The sequence below is a fragment of the Daphnia pulicaria genome, chromosome 3 (genome assembly GCF_021234035.1).
Source record: "Daphnia pulicaria isolate SC F1-1A chromosome 3, SC_F0-13Bv2, whole genome shotgun sequence".
Lineage (NCBI taxonomy): Eukaryota > Metazoa > Arthropoda > Branchiopoda > Diplostraca > Daphniidae > Daphnia > Daphnia pulicaria.
This window is the reverse complement of record NC_060915.1, coordinates 9,538,428-9,554,363: the sequence shown is the minus strand read 5'-3', so window position 1 is coordinate 9,554,363 and position 15,936 is coordinate 9,538,428. Positions and strand designations below refer to the sequence as shown.

Sequence of the window (15,936 nt, the reverse complement as noted above, 5' to 3'; positions counted from 1 at the left end):
GTTGCCCAAGATTGGCTAAAATTTTTAACCAATCATTTGCATACCCAGCGCAATATTCCTTTTCTCGCTTGTGTGTCGACTGTGTAAAAATGTGCTCAAACGCGGGACTGCGGCCACACAACACTTTTTTGGGGGGGAACTCTACAGGTAACTATAAACATCCATCCATTTTTATTGTCTCCATTAATCACAAACATTCGTGAGCACACAAGGGGATCAGCATCGGGATTTGTATCAGTTGAATGATAGCTAGGAAACCATTGGTTACCTTAACCACAGCGCTATATGACGAAAAAAGGATAGAGAACTCAAAGAAGGCGTGACATGTCTTGTACTGACAACAAAAACAGTGAAACAGCAAAAAAATAAAAATACAGAGTATAAGCGAACGAACGAAACGCCTGTTATTTTGGCTTTCACTTTTTGTTTTCAACTGTTATGCGTGACGAGGTCTCTTCTTATTTTTACTAGCTGCTAGCCCAGCCTGTGTGTTCGTTTTTCCTGAACAAAAAGTTGGTGGCGACCGATTCGTAACAGCGCATTTGCGGTTCGTAAACATTCAGAACAGTTGCAGGCTCTGCTGTGCGGCCAAACGACTATGTGGCCTAGCTAAATGTTCCTCGCGACCCAATTATTTTAAATAACCATCAATGCGGTAGGCCACCCACTCAACACCTTTGCAAGTAAATTTCACTTTGAATTACGATGAAATGAGGTCGCCATTCAACCCTTTTTTGTTCTCCCCGTTTAGCATATTTCTCCCGACACAAGTTTTGGTATGTAGGAAATAACGTATAGATATTCTAAATGTTCTAGCAGACATTCCCAAGTTAGTTGGGGGAGTTAACAGAAAAATGCTGTTAAACTGTTGGTCCTTTTCATCTCGGGTATTTCGCATTGCTGGTCGGGTTGATTCTACAATTACGGAAGTATTTTCTTTCTCCCATTATAAGTTGCATAGCTTGTGTTATTTTATTCGTCGAAAAAGGATAGAAATCGAGGGCGGAGAAAAGGCTTTTTGTTGCTTTTCACAATAGGGATGGCATTACCATTACTATGTAGGTGTGTACGACCGAGAACCAGATTATACGACGAAGCCCCGTACAGTTAAAACGAAAGGAATGCCCATCCCTATTAAGTAAAACAAGGTTTCGATGACAGCCCCGTTGAATTACAACAGTTGTACGAATTATAATCAGCCTTCTGTTTTCGATTGGCATTCCTTTGGCCGTATTTAACTCTTTTACATTTATCCGTCGAGTAACTAAAAACCTCGTCTCTACATCGTAATTTTATACACACGAAAAATTATTACGACGAGATTTCCCCATAAAAGTCAATCGTAAAATTTATTTTACAACGTCACAACGTCATTACACGGGACTTGAGATGTTTTTCAGATGATAAAATGTAACTCATCTCTCTCTCTCTCTTTTTTTAGTCATTAGCTCCCTGCCACTTTCTTGTTTGTCTTATGCAGCAAAGTCCCCACGGTAAAAACAAAAATGATTATTATTGTAGTCATAATATCGGCAAGACACACGCTGATGATATGAAACAACCTGATTATCATAACTACTTCGTGAGCAGGAAAGGAAATGTTGTGGCGCGTTTTCTTTTGATGGAAGGTGGGGTGGGAGAGAGAGAAGGATGGCATAAAATAATAATAAGTCGATGGGTGACGGAGAACACAACGTGGGTAAAAGGAAAACAAAACTCCAATCGCCAAACCAACAGGACTTTGTGTGTTATTTTTTTCCTTTGGCTTCTTGCTTGGCTTCCTCTTTGACTGTGTGTGTGTGTGTGAATGGCAAGTAAGTTCCGGTTGCTTCGACATCCTCCTCGTACACCCCCCGCCGCCGTTTCTTATATGTTGGCCGTTTTGTATGTAGAGAATCTGTCGATTTTTATTTCTTCTCTCGGGCGTTGTCCTAATAAATTGACCAGATTCACACTCGGTTGAATTTGGTCGGGATTTTTTTTTTTTTTTTTTTTCGTCTTCTTCGCCATGGTCCATCTTTGGTCTTGGGAGGAGGATACACCAAAAAGAAAAAGCTAGCCACACTAACGAGCCCGACGCGTGATTTCGCGTGCACACAAAAGAATCGTCTTATTCTCTGTGGGTGTAAAAGAGAACATTTCTCCCTCAAATTTATTATTTGATTTGATTTTTATTTGATTTCGGTTTTTTTTTCTCTGCGATGAGAAAAAAAGACTCACACCGATCATTTTTAATTCACACAGCTGCTGCTGCTGTTATTGTTGGACGTGCCACATGATGATAATAAAAAAAACAAAAACCCAAGGGAAGAATCTCGTTCGGTCGCTGTTGGATGTGCTGCATCTAACGAGAAATGGTGTGATAATCAGACTTTCCGCGTGCAGTCGATCGTGAAATAACTTTTCTCGCCTCCCTCTCTCGCTATGACACCAGGGAAAAAAAAGCAAACTTAAATAAGGTTTCATTACGGTCTCTCTGTCTGCCAGTGTGGGTATAATACATAGAATTCGATCCGTATATATAATATACCACTACAATACACAGTATTAAACCACCACCCGGTCCACAGCCGTGGTCTATTGCAAAGGGTCACGCATGGCTAACGAAGTTGCCTAGCAGTCCGAAACTCAGTAGAGAGGAGAGAGAGAGAGAGAGAATAATGTTTTACGTAAGAGGGGGAGAGAGAGAGAGAAAACAACGAACCCCTCCCCCAAGACCATACCGAGCCCCGACGTCTTCTTCTCCCAGTCCAGTCGGCTGCTAACCTTCACCTGAGTCAGGTAGACGCCCAAAACAACAACAACAACAACAACAGCCGAGAAAGAGAGAGAGAGAGAGAGAACATCTTTTTCTTTTTTCTCTTCTCTCACTCTCTTCTCTCCTTTGGGCCCTTTTGGTGTGTGCGTGTGGTTGTGTGTCTCGTTTTGGCTCTTTTTGTTTAAATTTTCACGTTGGCAATGTGCACCTGATTTATTTGACTCGACATTTCGTTTTTGTGAGGGGAAAGACTTTAAAAAAAAAAAATTCTGTCGGACGCCATCATCATTGGTGGGCCCGGTTTTGCTCGGACAACTTTCTTTCAAAAATCATCACGACGACTCGCCAGTCGAGTTTGGCACGCTATTATCTCTCATCGATTTATCGATGCGACGTGACTGAATGTACTCAGACAGTTCGAGTGAGGCTATAGAGTCTGTCTGTACACTCTCGACCAAGTTTTTTTTAAAAAGAGACTACTCAAACGTGATTTTCTCGGCAGAAAAACAGGTCTAAACAATTAAAAGAGAAAAAGGGAACCACCTTGGGAGTTCTCCTTTTTGTTGCTTTCTGGAAAAGAACTCGTTGACAAGGACGAGAAAAACACACAAACACATACCCCCAGTATAAAAGGGTATAGAAAAACAAAAGCAAAGTGCGTTTGGTGGGTCTCTGTTGGCGTAAGAAAATCACACGGCTTAAAGTGTTTTTGCGGTTTCCAGTGGCGGAATAATAAAAAAACAGATTTTTCCGACGAAAACAAAAAAAAGTCAAAAATTGAATTCAGAACAATCAACAAAGCGACGACGACCCGACCTTTTGGAGTCTCAGAAGAAACGTTGCCATTAGACACAAACACATCAACATTTCGAAAAAATTCCTTCTCGACAACTAAGTGAAGCAAACGTTTTGCCAAGGTACTACATGGAAAAGTATAGTAATCGAGAAATCATCAGTGAAAGAAAGAAAAATAAAAAAACCTGGTGGTGTTACCTGTGCGCGGTTCATTCAACTCCGGTCGGGAGCTTTTGTCTGTGTGTGTATTCCTATATAACTCTCCGTGATTTTCCGACAAGACTCTTCATCTTTTTTCTCAACTCATTTCCCCCTCTGCTTTGAAAGAAGGTGGGTGGGTTTTTTCTTCGTTTTTTGGCTATCAAAGAAGAAGAAGAAGAAGACTGGCTCCAACGTGAACGTCTAGTGTGTGTGGCGCCAGTTGAAACTCTGCGTTCGTCCCCTCTACAATTGTGTCTTTTTTTCTTCTTTTTATCAGATCAGAGGGAAGAAAAGTTTAGTTTCGGCTGGAGGGTCAGAAAAAATAAAAAGAAAGGGGGGGGGGAGAGAGAGACTCACAAACCCATCGTCGTGAGCCACACAGCGATATGACGAAAAAGCATCTGGCGTCCAACTCATCTGTCAATTGCGTGTAGCCGAGGGAAAGTGAGCTGCCGGTGGACGCTACCAGTCGATTCGACCCGCACGAAAGACAACAACAACAAACACAGAAAGAAATAAAAGAAAAGAAAATCAACGAAACCCAAGAATAGCCTTTCAAAAGAAGAAAGAAACAAGCGACAGACCAGTTCCAGCAGCTCTGTCTGTGGGTGTTGTCTCCGGCATATTCGATTACAATCGATGCCCCGTTTTGTTATTAATGGGCCAGCGTTATATAGTAGTGTCGCCGCCTTCAACAATAGAAACACTGGCAATAACTGGATTAGAAGCGATTCTTTTTCCTCCCTCTTTTCTCACTGCTGTCCTCGTCCGTCTCAAGGTGCGTGAGTCCCAACCCGAGTGCCGTGAAAGAAGGGCGTAGAAGCCGTGGGGATGTTGGGCGATCAAGCGGTGTAGGTAGGGCTGCTGTTCATCATTCGATTATTCTCTGGCCTAATGTCACGAATAATAATGAAGTGACTCTTGACCCTTCAACTTGTGCCCCTTTTTTCCCACACACACACAAGAACGACCAAGTTAATTTCCACCGTGCAACTTTCTCATCGCCATGTCTTCAATGAAGAATCGCACGACGGAGCGATCCAAACCGTCAACGGCCACCATCATCAAGATGACAGATTGGGTAAGTGGCCTCATTTAGATATTAGCTTTACATCTGCCTATATGATTATTATCAAAGTGCGATATTATATTACATTCCCGACACCGCAAAAGAATTTGTTTCTTCCGCCTCTGGTGGTGGTGAGGGGGGAAATTCATCATTCTCTTTTTCTTCTCCGGCGTGATGCAATAATTCACCTTTGGTTATAAGCTCCGTGAGTTTTGTAATATTCAATTGGATTCGATGCGTGGTGTGCATGTGCTGTATATGCTGTGTGCACGCGGCATCCAGCCAAAAGCAGCTCCAGGCTACTTAACACATTTTATATATCCCGCTCTCTGCTACATGGCGAGTTGTGACTGGGATAGTGGACGAAGACGAGTTAGTTGTCGGTTCGCTTCTGAACTTGTACGTTTTCACGGATATATAAAAATGCCCGCCGTATACAACGTTCGTTCACTTCTCAAGCTCCAGTGGCTCTGAGCCAACAGCGGCTGCCACGAACGACTCGGATTATAATCAATAACTCCCGTGTGTGTTTGTGTTGCTCTACCTTGACGTAACGCTAGGGGTCTCGGGAAGTTTTGTACATTTTCCGTCACGCTCATTATAATTTATAAAATATAAAGGGAGGATTCCCGTCCACAAAATGCGATCCATAGATCATATTGGGCATGTATGTCTTCCGTGTGACGAGAGCCACCAGGGAAAAAGATATACAACTTTCGTTTTCTTTATTTTGACGTGCGACAGGCGTGGAATGGATATTTTTGTTATTCTTATTTTCGGTGGGGAGATATTATTATTAGTCGAATGTGACATTTTGTTCGGTAACTAGGCGTAGGGGAATCGGCTTTAATAAAGAGGAGGAAAATACGAGGAGCTGTCGCTAGTTTTCTTTGAATGACGACTCATTATGTAATTGACTTGGGAAAGCCCGAAAAAAGGGAGAAAATGAGACTTGTCTTTCGTGAATAGCAAAAGGCAAAGTAGTAACTCTTTAATTTTTGTAGCTCCTTGGAAAATTGATAACCACCCTCATGTGAGAGTAACCCAAAACGACTGCCCACTCTTGTTTGTCTCATTTGCAATGACCCGCACAAAACCGGAATTGAACGATTCTATTTTACCTTGTATTCAATCTAAATCCGATATATTATTTTAAAAGCCCACTCCACGCGGTAGATATTTTAGATAAAGGCCAACAACAACGTGTCTGGGCGCACACCAATCATGGGCATATTTTGCATAACAATCTCACGAAGAAAAACAGCGAGACCCAGTTTTATTGGTTTTTATCATTCGACGTCGTTTTCTTTTTTAATTTGAAAGGCCACCAATCTTCCAATCATTTTGTTGGCCAGTCTCTTTGAATGACAATCGAAGCGTGGTCAATCTTTTGGAGTTGCCGATTGCCGGTGGCCTCGGACACACTTAAAACAAGAGAAAATCAAGGGGCTGCTGCCAGTGTACTCTTGGACCCCCTGGACGTACTTGGTGACTCCGCTCCGAGCAGTCGGAATATCTGGAATCCCGTACGCCCCACCCTTATTGGCTATAGCGCTTTGATATCAGTCTCAGAGTAATTACATATTCGACACGGTAAAAGAGGCAGGTAGCTGTCACATAAATATGAGCACATTGAATTAGCATAAACGACGGATACCTTGAAAAGAGTTTTCAGTTATCACAGAAAGAGAGAGAGATAGACAAGACAGAAACCCAGTTTGACCTGTTCAGACTCGCCCGGACGACGACGACGCTAGTGCCTCATCATTAGTTATTCTAGAAATTTTTTTTGATTATTCATTTATTTATTTATCTCGGGAAATTATTATGCGCCGTCTCGCGCGCGAATTCTTGCGACACGACACAATCAACGTCACCCTTATTGAAGGACACACGCACAATAACATACCAGGTGGTTTTGTTTTTTTCATATCGAGCTTTCCTCATTATGTATCCCAAAGTCCTAATAAAGAACGTGAATAATAATAAAAATAATCTTGTGTGTAGAGGACCAGTTATGGAACGAACGGAGAAGAGGTGGGTCATCGTTCACGACGAATAGATTCGTTTTTTTTTTTTTCTCTTTCTTCTCTCATCAGTCTCCACCATCAAAGACGCCACCGTATATATACATAGTCGGTACACACGCACGCGTCCGTCCAGCGTGTTTATTGCAGTTCAGATGAGTGGCCTTGGGACGCTCTTTCTCTTTCGGGGTCCCTCCATCTGCGCTGCAGCCGCTACAGGCGCTAGCTAGCTATCTAACCCAAAAATTGTAATTATCGAACGTGATTATTCACACATGAATATGAATGGGAGAGAAAAAAATAGTCTCCTCGCGAGGGGGGAAAGCCTTTTTTATTATTTGATTATTTATTTTTTCTATGACTCTGAAAATCAAAAGAATGATAATATAACATCTAACTAGAAAAACATCAGAATCAGGTTCGAGGTGAAATGAGAAATTGTCCGCGATCGATCAATCGTTGCGTCATTCCCTTTTTAGGCTTATTTTTTTGAATGTATGGGATGGTGGTAGTTATTTTGTGGAGACGAGGGGCGGAGGAGAAGTATTTAATAATTAGGCAAAAGAAACAACAAGTCAAATATTTAATATCGGTATGTTTAATTTTTTCTTTACAACTTATTTTTCGAATAGCTGACCGGTGATATATAAGCGCGTTTGGCTTTTTCTTGTTGTTTTTAACCTTCACGGTCGGGCGCGGTTTCCGTTTGTGATGTTCATTTACGTGCACTTCTACACTGCTATAAACACGAGCATGTGTGTGGGTATTGTATATACGGTATATTTATAAACTTTCCGAGGATATTATTCCATGGTCTACCAAGAAGAAGAAGGAAAAACAAAAAGGCACACTAAAAAATTTTAGATGCCCAAGAAAATTCTTTTTTTTTTCCCGAACGTTTTACTGCGAAACCAAAAACTGAAACATTTTTTTGTTTAAGGGAAGAAGATTGTCCTTTTTTTTCTATTAAAAAAAAAATAGTTTAGGTATTACGAAGCTAAAACAACACAGGAAAAATCGTCCTGGTTTTTATTATTTTCTTCTTTTATTTTGTTATTGCATCATCGCATTTTTGTTTTATTTTTAAAGATCGTTTCCCTCCTTGTGTTTGTTTTTTTTACGATTTCAACGTCATCTTTTTCCTCCCGAAAAGAAAAAGGGGAAAATGATGTTTAAAAAAATTTTTTTTGGGTAGCCCATCAAGTTCAAAATGTAGAGTCGAGGCCAAAAATATAAAATCCGAAAAGGGAAAAGTTCTTTTCTCTCTATTTTGGTTGTCAAGAATTTCCAACTACCGTGTATAGATATATATTATGGCAGCTACATGGGAGGTATCACCCAATTGTCATGTCGAATTCGATTCCTTTTAACACATTTCGACAAGAACCATCGTAAAGTGAAATTTTAATTTGAAGTCCGCGTCTACAACATGTTGTTCAACATAAAGAATGGCGTTAAGATTAAGATTCCAAGATCATTTTTGTTTTAAAAAGAAAAGAGAAAATGTCGTCCTTCCGAAGAATTTCAAAATATTCAGAGATACAGTTAACGTGAACTTGCCCCTCCCAAGTGACCGTCTATCAAATTCATTTGGGATAAGATAAGAATATGCAATCCGGTCTAGCATAGGAGTTGACGCGTATTACTGTAAATACTTGATTTGTGTGTCGTTTTTATTTAAGGTCTTTTATCCTTGTCGCTCACCTTGTTGTCTGTATCTTTTAGCTGCGACGAAAAAAGAAAAAGAAAAAGATTGCGGATTTCTCAAACAAAAAACAACAACAACCGAAAAAACCCACTAGGGTTGTTTCGTTTCATTAGTTTAGTGCCAAGATTTTCTCTCTCCTTGGCTATTTTGTTCCATCAACCAGTCAGACGATAGCCGGTCGTGACAAGACTCCCTCTGTGCACCGCGTCGTACCTGATTAGTTTAGTGGTGAAAAGGTCAACCGTCGGCTGGGATGTCGTCGTCGAAAGTGGAGCAGGTCGACTCTCCTGTGCTTATCACCATAATAAGTTTCTTCATTAAAAATCACGTTCTTTTTTTTTAAAAGACGACGGTCCAGTTTCATACGTATAAGTGAAGAAATGGCGCGGAGAAAAGCTAGATAGAAACTCTCTCCAAAGAAAACGAACGAAAAAATAAAGAAATAGGAAAAACACAAACAAAAAAAAAACTAGTTTCATTTGACCGTATTATTTTAGTAATTCCTCTTCCTCTTGACCGTTGCCATCCGTGCCTGGATGAGAAGTTGAGCAGATAGTCGGCAGACGAGCCATGAAGACGGTTTAGTAGTCATTTCCCTTCCGTCTCGGTAGCATCCAGCTAACGACATTTTCTCTTTCGTGCAATTTGCGCACTCATTGCCGCCGTCATTTTCGGTTGGATTTCAACATTTTTATTTCTCTGTCTAGTGAATAAGTGAATAAGCTTTGGGGGGAATAAAAAAAATAATATCGTCAGGGGGGAAATCTGGTCAGCGCATCACGCACACGCCGTTGGATTTTTGTGATAATGCTGCTGCTGCTGCCACCGGCCTGTTGATGTAGTCACGTAATCATAATATGGCGGAGCGACTCATCATTAAGGCTCATCAACTCAAGGACCTTGGTTGCCAAATCAAATCGCTTGGCTTATTATTATTATTGTGAACTGCACAGCAGCATCCATACAGTGGTCGCCAGTGTGTGTGTGTGTCTTCATCGCTTCGCCCGTGAACTTTTTCTCTCTCCATTTATATACGACGTGAGTAGATTCAGTGTCGGAGCTGCGCATTTTTTCTTTTCTTTCTTTTTCTTTCTTTTAAATAAAAAGGCCGTCGCCTGTGCTGCCGGATCGGTCCGTGTTGTTGCGCCGCCTTATATTACGTGAATAGGACGGGAGAGCTACCTTTCTCATTTCGCAGTTGTTTATGTTTTCTGGCCTGCTGATGATGATGGCGCCCTTGACCATCGGCGTGTAGTCTCAACAGCCAAAACATCAAAAGAAGAAAAAAGAAAAGACGGGGGGGAACCAACTAACACTCGCCAGTGAAACTGAATATCTTCTGGCGTTTGAGCAGCGCGCCAGCTGGCCGGGAACTTTTCTTTTTCTTTTTTTTTATTCCTTTTTGGTTACTCAGGTGAATTCAACGGTGCCCTGTATTATAATCACGTAGAGAGCTGTATGATGTCATATACAGCCGAGGAGAAGGGCTAAAGGGGATCGCTAAAGGATAAAAAACCCGAGCCGGGGCGATATATTATTACCATGACTTTTCCGATCGTTAAAAGTCTGAGTCTTAAAGAAACAGGGCCCTATAGAAAGCAGAGCACGTCAGACTTTTCTGGATGGCGATTCGAGAGAGGTTAACTGGGTACATGTCAGAGTGAATGCCGGTAACGACCCATCGAAAACAAGAGTCGGCCGATGAAAAAGAAAAGATGAGAAATGGTAAGCCAAAGTAACAGACAAAATCGTAAAAAAAGAAGAAGATCCTGATGCTTTATTGTGTATTGTAGACACACACACACACGTATATTTGATGCTGGCCATGTGGTTGTTTCTGCCTCGGGAAAACTTTTTCTTCTTTTTATACCTGCTGGCTTCTGTGACTGTTCACCTTGAATTGACTCAAGAGGAAAGAATAAATTTCGATTCAATCCCAAAAGGCGCGCTATTCAAATGCTCTTCCTGACTTGCGCTCAAAGAAAAAAAGAAAAAAATGTTTCTATTTTTTACTTGCTGGTACCTTCTCTAGAAAATGTTGGTATTTTTTCTTCTACAAATATGGGAAACCCTTTTCTTATCCATATGTATATGTGGCTGGTGCTCTCCTATTGCATCACAGCAGCAGCAGCAGCCAACGGCGCGCGGGTTTCTTTGCGCATTTGTTCGGTTGGCGCTCACGGGAAAATTGAGTTATGTTTGAATAATGGGCCCCGCGCGCGCGCGCGCGCGTTCTCTGGCCTGTTCAAAAAATTGTTGTCTTGGCTCATTTGGTTCGCCTTGTCATTGCATTTATCTTTTCTTATTCTTCTCGCTCGCCATAAAATAAAAATTATTTATTTATTGTGTGGTTATTTTCGCAGAGTCCCATCCGGGAAGCGTCGGCAGTTCGAGTGGCTGCCGCCACAGTGGCCGCCACGGCTGTCGTTTGGATGGACTCGACGAGATTGGAGCTGCCGCCGCCGCCGCCGCCGCCGCCGCGGCAGAAACGCTCTACCGCCGCGCCGGTTATCTCCAGCGTGGAAGAGGCGCGACAGATTATCGCCCGGCTAACCGAACGCAACACGGCGCAAGGTCACCTCCTCCAAGCCTGGAAACAAAGACTCAAACAACAGGTTGGACTACCAGCAGTTGATTTTTAGTGCCTTTTTTTTTAACGTCTTAACAAAAAAAGATATCGCCATGAAAACAAAAAGGCAACAAGTCAACAACAAGCGACTCGAATGTGTTTTTTCTTTTCTTTTCTTGTTTGTAATGACCTCAGCAGCTAATAAATGACGGTCGCCCATTTGGCTTTTTTTGTCATGTAGAACGAAGCGCTTTTCGGACTGCACTCTGCACGGGAGGAACAGATGCGGTTGTTGACCTCGCAACTCCTCCTCCTGGAAGCCAATCTACGCGCAAAGCAGGGGAAGATTGATGGGTTGTTGAACCAACGCGACCGGATCATCAGCGGTCAGCAGGAGACGATTCGTTCACTTGAGCGCGAGTTGGAACGGTGCCGAAATTGCGCCCCGTCATCGGCATCCAGCGAGCTACAGCCGGCATCATCCACTACTAATAGCAACCGGCCGCAATCTCTTCCGCTGACTCCATCGGCGCAGAGCAATAGCGATCGGGAGGAAGAAGAAGAAGAGGTGAACTCCGACAAGACCAGCCCAGATGAGTCATCCAGCAACAGTTGTCGCCCGTCACCTTCGACGGTGACGAATCCTTCGACAACTCAACTTCAAGTGCGGGTTCTCGGCCGGGAGCAGGGAGATGAAAGTCTCGACGACAGCGACTCTGCCGTCGTCATCGATGACGACGCCCACAGGCATTCGCCCACTTTCGCCCAAAATTCTCAGGTAGGGCCTCACACACAGGCGGCAATTATTATTATACAATTCTAATATACAAGAGATTAGCTCATCGTCGTTTATCCCTTAAACGGGCATCCGCTGCCCACTTTCAAATGTTTTCAAGACTCTGATCAGCTGATGGGGATTATTTCTATTCATTTTTCCCCGTTTGGATGTTATATACAATGGCGTTTGGCTAAGAAATGAAAAAAAACAAAAACAACCGTCTCTAATCGCCAACCGAAAAGGTTGATTGCCACGGCCACACCAATTCCATCAACGATATTTCCCCACCACCACCAACGGCCGCCCAGCCTGGGTAACACACAGAGAAATGAGCATTAGCTATGCCGAAAGAGAAAGGACGCCTTCTTCTTGTGCGCGTAGTGATGGATGGTCACACTCACAACGAGATGAACGCTGAAGGTCGTCAAGTCTTTTCTCTCTCTCATCTCTTTTCGTGAATAAAATATGTATACACATACGTGTGTTTAAATATATGCACACACGCTCGGCGCAGTGTGTTTGCGTTGATTATTACACAAGTGTATTAGATGCTGCGCGTGGATATATACCTTTTTAATGACATGCAGGGCGGGTGGGTTATTTATTCAAATTTGTTTTATTTTTTTTTATTTTTTTTTTTTTTTTCATTCGGGACTCGGTCGCGGCCGATCGCTACTCAATTTCCCAACAGATCAAAAAGTTAGTGCCTTTTGTTTTGTTTTTTTCCTTTGCAAATAAGAGGAGGAGCGCCGTATATCGTGTGGGCACGCGGGATCGTATGCAGATGATTTCCCAGCGACTGACGAAATGTGTTGATTCTTTTGATTTTCTCCCCCCAGCAACGGTACAATCCAACGCGCCAAAATCTATCAAGAATTTCTCGTTGCAACAGGTTTTTTGATTTTATTATTTGACCATATCTGATCGAAGAACCGATCGCCAGATTCCCAATTCATCATTCCAGAAATTGTTGTTGTTGTGTATAATTTTGGAAACGCGAAACCGGAATCTTGTAGGCCATCCATCGATCAGTCGGTTGTGTATATTCAATCAGGTTTTTTTCTTTTTCTTTTTTTTTGCGACAAGACCACAAACAAGGTAGTATACAGTATACTGCACACCACCAGGTGACTGTCACAGAGACCCAGATTCGGGGAGAAAGGAAGAGAATATGATTATAGATTTCGGCTCGTGCTGAGATACGAGACGAATACCTACAACAACAACAACGGACTCTTTTATTTTTTCTCCCTCACGTCTATAGTTGTCGTGTATAAATAGATTATGCAGACTACTAACTCTAAATTTTTTGGAGCGGGAAAGAAATCGTGACTGTCTATATCGATACATAGCGGGGCTCTGCTCTCTACCGGGGTGGCCCAGCACGCCGTACAGTTATATATCATTCAATATATACATAAGTCTAGAAGACTTATCAAAGACATACTGTAGACACACGCACACACACAAGTGAACAACATTTCAACTAGTATAATATTCCGCCGGAGAAAGTGAAATGTCTTTTATTTTTTTATTGCGATTATTTCGTTTGCATGGGCGGAATTCCTTTTCCTTTTTTGGATTAGAAGCACGACGATGAGTGAGAGCGTGACACTCATTTTTCTTCTTTTTTGAACGACGGGCAGCAGCACTTAATGATAGACGCGCTCGGTCGTGCAAGTCTATCCACATGATGTCGTCATGCGTGCCGCATCATCTACCGAACGCAGAGGAGAGTCTCAAGACATAAACACGAATAGCTCTTAACTAATGTACGAACAAATTTCGCTTTCGAATTGGCAATAAAAAGCACGCGCGCGGCCAGCAAGCGCACTTAAACCAAATGTGGAGCAAATAAAGAATATTGTGTGTGTGTTGTTAATGTATATTTGTGTTGCCGTGTAATCAAGCCAAAGGTTGAGCGAATGTGTCATGGGAAAACACTAGACGGCGACCGGATTTGGTTAACTCGACATCTCCATGTTTAGAAAAACAACTAAAAAAGTCGGAGAAAGGCGCGCTTTGGTTTTTCAAATTAAAACTGCTAAAGAGTTGAATTTAAATCAGTTTATTCTAGGTTTTACCTCCTGTTGTTGCTAGACTTTTTTTTAAACTTGAATAAGTTACGAATGACAATTTCATTGGAGGTGATAAAAAAGGACCCCTTCTCACGCGCTTTCTGCCTTACATGTTCATTGATCTAACCCAATTTGGACAAAAGAAACAAAAGAAGTAGAGCGTTGATTTTTTCTGGGTGGAAATATAAAGCTCGTTTGGCAATTAAATTTTACCTTCACTTTGTGAAACATTTCGGTATTTTTCAGTCGAAACCACTTCTGTCGTCTTGTATACGTGACAATTCGAATTAATTATGTTTAAAACAAAAAAAAAGCGAAAGTTGGATTATATATTCCCCAAAATAAAATGTCGACATCTTTTGCTTGGCCAGCAGGTCAGAATTATCCGGAGCATATCGGACGTGGTGGATTCATCTCGGGCCTGTCTCACCATTTTCAGAGAGACGAGCCAGCACAGCAGGCAGCCGGGCATCCTGAAATCGACGCGCTTGGTGCGGAATCACCAGCGACGGGTCATGTTCCTCCAGCCGGAAGAAGAAGAAGAGAAGGAAGAAGACGGCGGAATCGACGAAGAAGAAGAAGAAGAAGATTTGGAAGACTCTATCGGCAGCAGTGGCAGTGGCAGCAGCAGCGACGACAGTCCGTTCAACAAACGAGGCCACAAGACATTCCTCCGAGGCTCTTTCGAGCGGATGCCAGTCAATCAAGATTCGACTGGCAGCCGCGGATCGGGTCTGTCGTCGTCATCCTTCTCGCTGCGCGCCGCCAATTGCAGCAACCATCGATCTGTCACGCGGCCGCGCGACGTCAAATTCAAGAAAAACAATAAATGTCCCTGGAAGTCCATTTCGCTCGATGGATGTTCGCCGTCGACTCCATCAGCGTCGCAGGAATTCCAAATCTCCTGCTCCCACCAGGTCTGACGTGTACATACGTCGAAAAATGGGAAGAAGAGAAAGCGCCTCACACATTCCGTTAACATGTATTCACATTCTGATGATCGGCGAGTTATATAAGATTTTTTGCACTCCACTGTGATGTCAGCTACACCCTACACGTTTGCTATGTGTGTTTTGATGTCGGCTAGTAGCTCACGCTGCTCGTAGAAGAGAGACAATACCGCCAATGGCATTTGGTTAAAAACAAAACAAAAAAGATGGCAAGGAAAATAACCAAACGGCAAAGACAAATTCCATTTTGATATTGATCAAAAGACAAAATTAAAAACTTTTTTTGGCTTTTTGTTTCTTTGATAAACTGCAAATCCCACGTTCTAGAAAACAATTTCGAATCTTGTGACTGAATCTCTCCTTATTGCGTTGTGTTTTCTATTCGAATCAAGTAAAAACTGACCTTGCAAATAAAGGTAGAATAAAAAGTAGAAAACTTGTTTGGCCTATTCGCCGACGCCATTGCGCGAAAGTTGAAAAAACTAAAAATCCGCGTCGTTTTGTTTTTATAACCGAGTAAATTCGAGAGATGATAATAATCGATTAATGTCGGGCAACACGAGTCAACTTTATTGCTAACCATATTTACTATTATTATTATTATTAGGTATAGGGGGACCTTCATCTGCGTGTGTGAGCTATTTTTACACCCGATGGGAAAAAAAACTATACACTTGATTTTGTAAAAAAGGTTTATATATATATTATATTATCGACCAGTTGTGTGTCTGTGTAATTCATGTGAGAAACTTTGTGTTGTTGTTTGTGTGTGTAATTTTTATTTTGACGGTGTTCAAATAAAATAAATTTTCTCTTCACCGAATTTTTTACGAGCGGCGCCGATACCCGGTTGCCCGATTATTTTGATTGCGGGGCGTATATACTATACCACGTCACCAATTTATTATTGCAAACAAATCGATTGGATTCCATTTTTAAATTTTTATTTTTTTTTATTTTTTCGTCATCTCAAGGTCGCCATCAATTTCAAACAAATATTTTT

The 15,936-nt window shown here is 42.0% G+C and overlaps 1 protein-coding gene across 5 annotated transcripts; it reads left to right on the top strand.

The window, feature by feature from the left end:
• The first annotated feature begins 2,289 nt into the window (after nt 1-2,289).
• On the top strand, nt 2,290-15,124 carry LOC124329111 (myb-like protein V). Of its 5 annotated transcripts, none has more exons than XM_046788122.1 (4): nt 2,290-4,835; nt 10,922-11,173; nt 11,369-11,905; nt 14,355-15,124. In XM_046788122.1, the coding sequence occupies exons 1-4, from the start codon at nt 4,761-4,763 to the stop codon at nt 14,904-14,906; spliced, it is 1,416 nt and encodes a 471-aa protein (XP_046644078.1). In that variant the 5' UTR covers nt 2,290-4,760; the 3' UTR covers nt 14,907-15,124. The 5 variants fall into 5 exon arrangements, with proteins under 5 accessions (XP_046644078.1, XP_046644079.1, XP_046644082.1 ...); XM_046788123.1 differs by having other exon boundaries at nt 2,296-4,835; nt 14,358-15,124; XM_046788126.1 differs by lacking the exon at nt 2,290-4,835 and adding an exon at nt 8,691-9,232.
• The last annotated feature ends 812 nt before the right edge of the window (nt 15,125-15,936 follow it).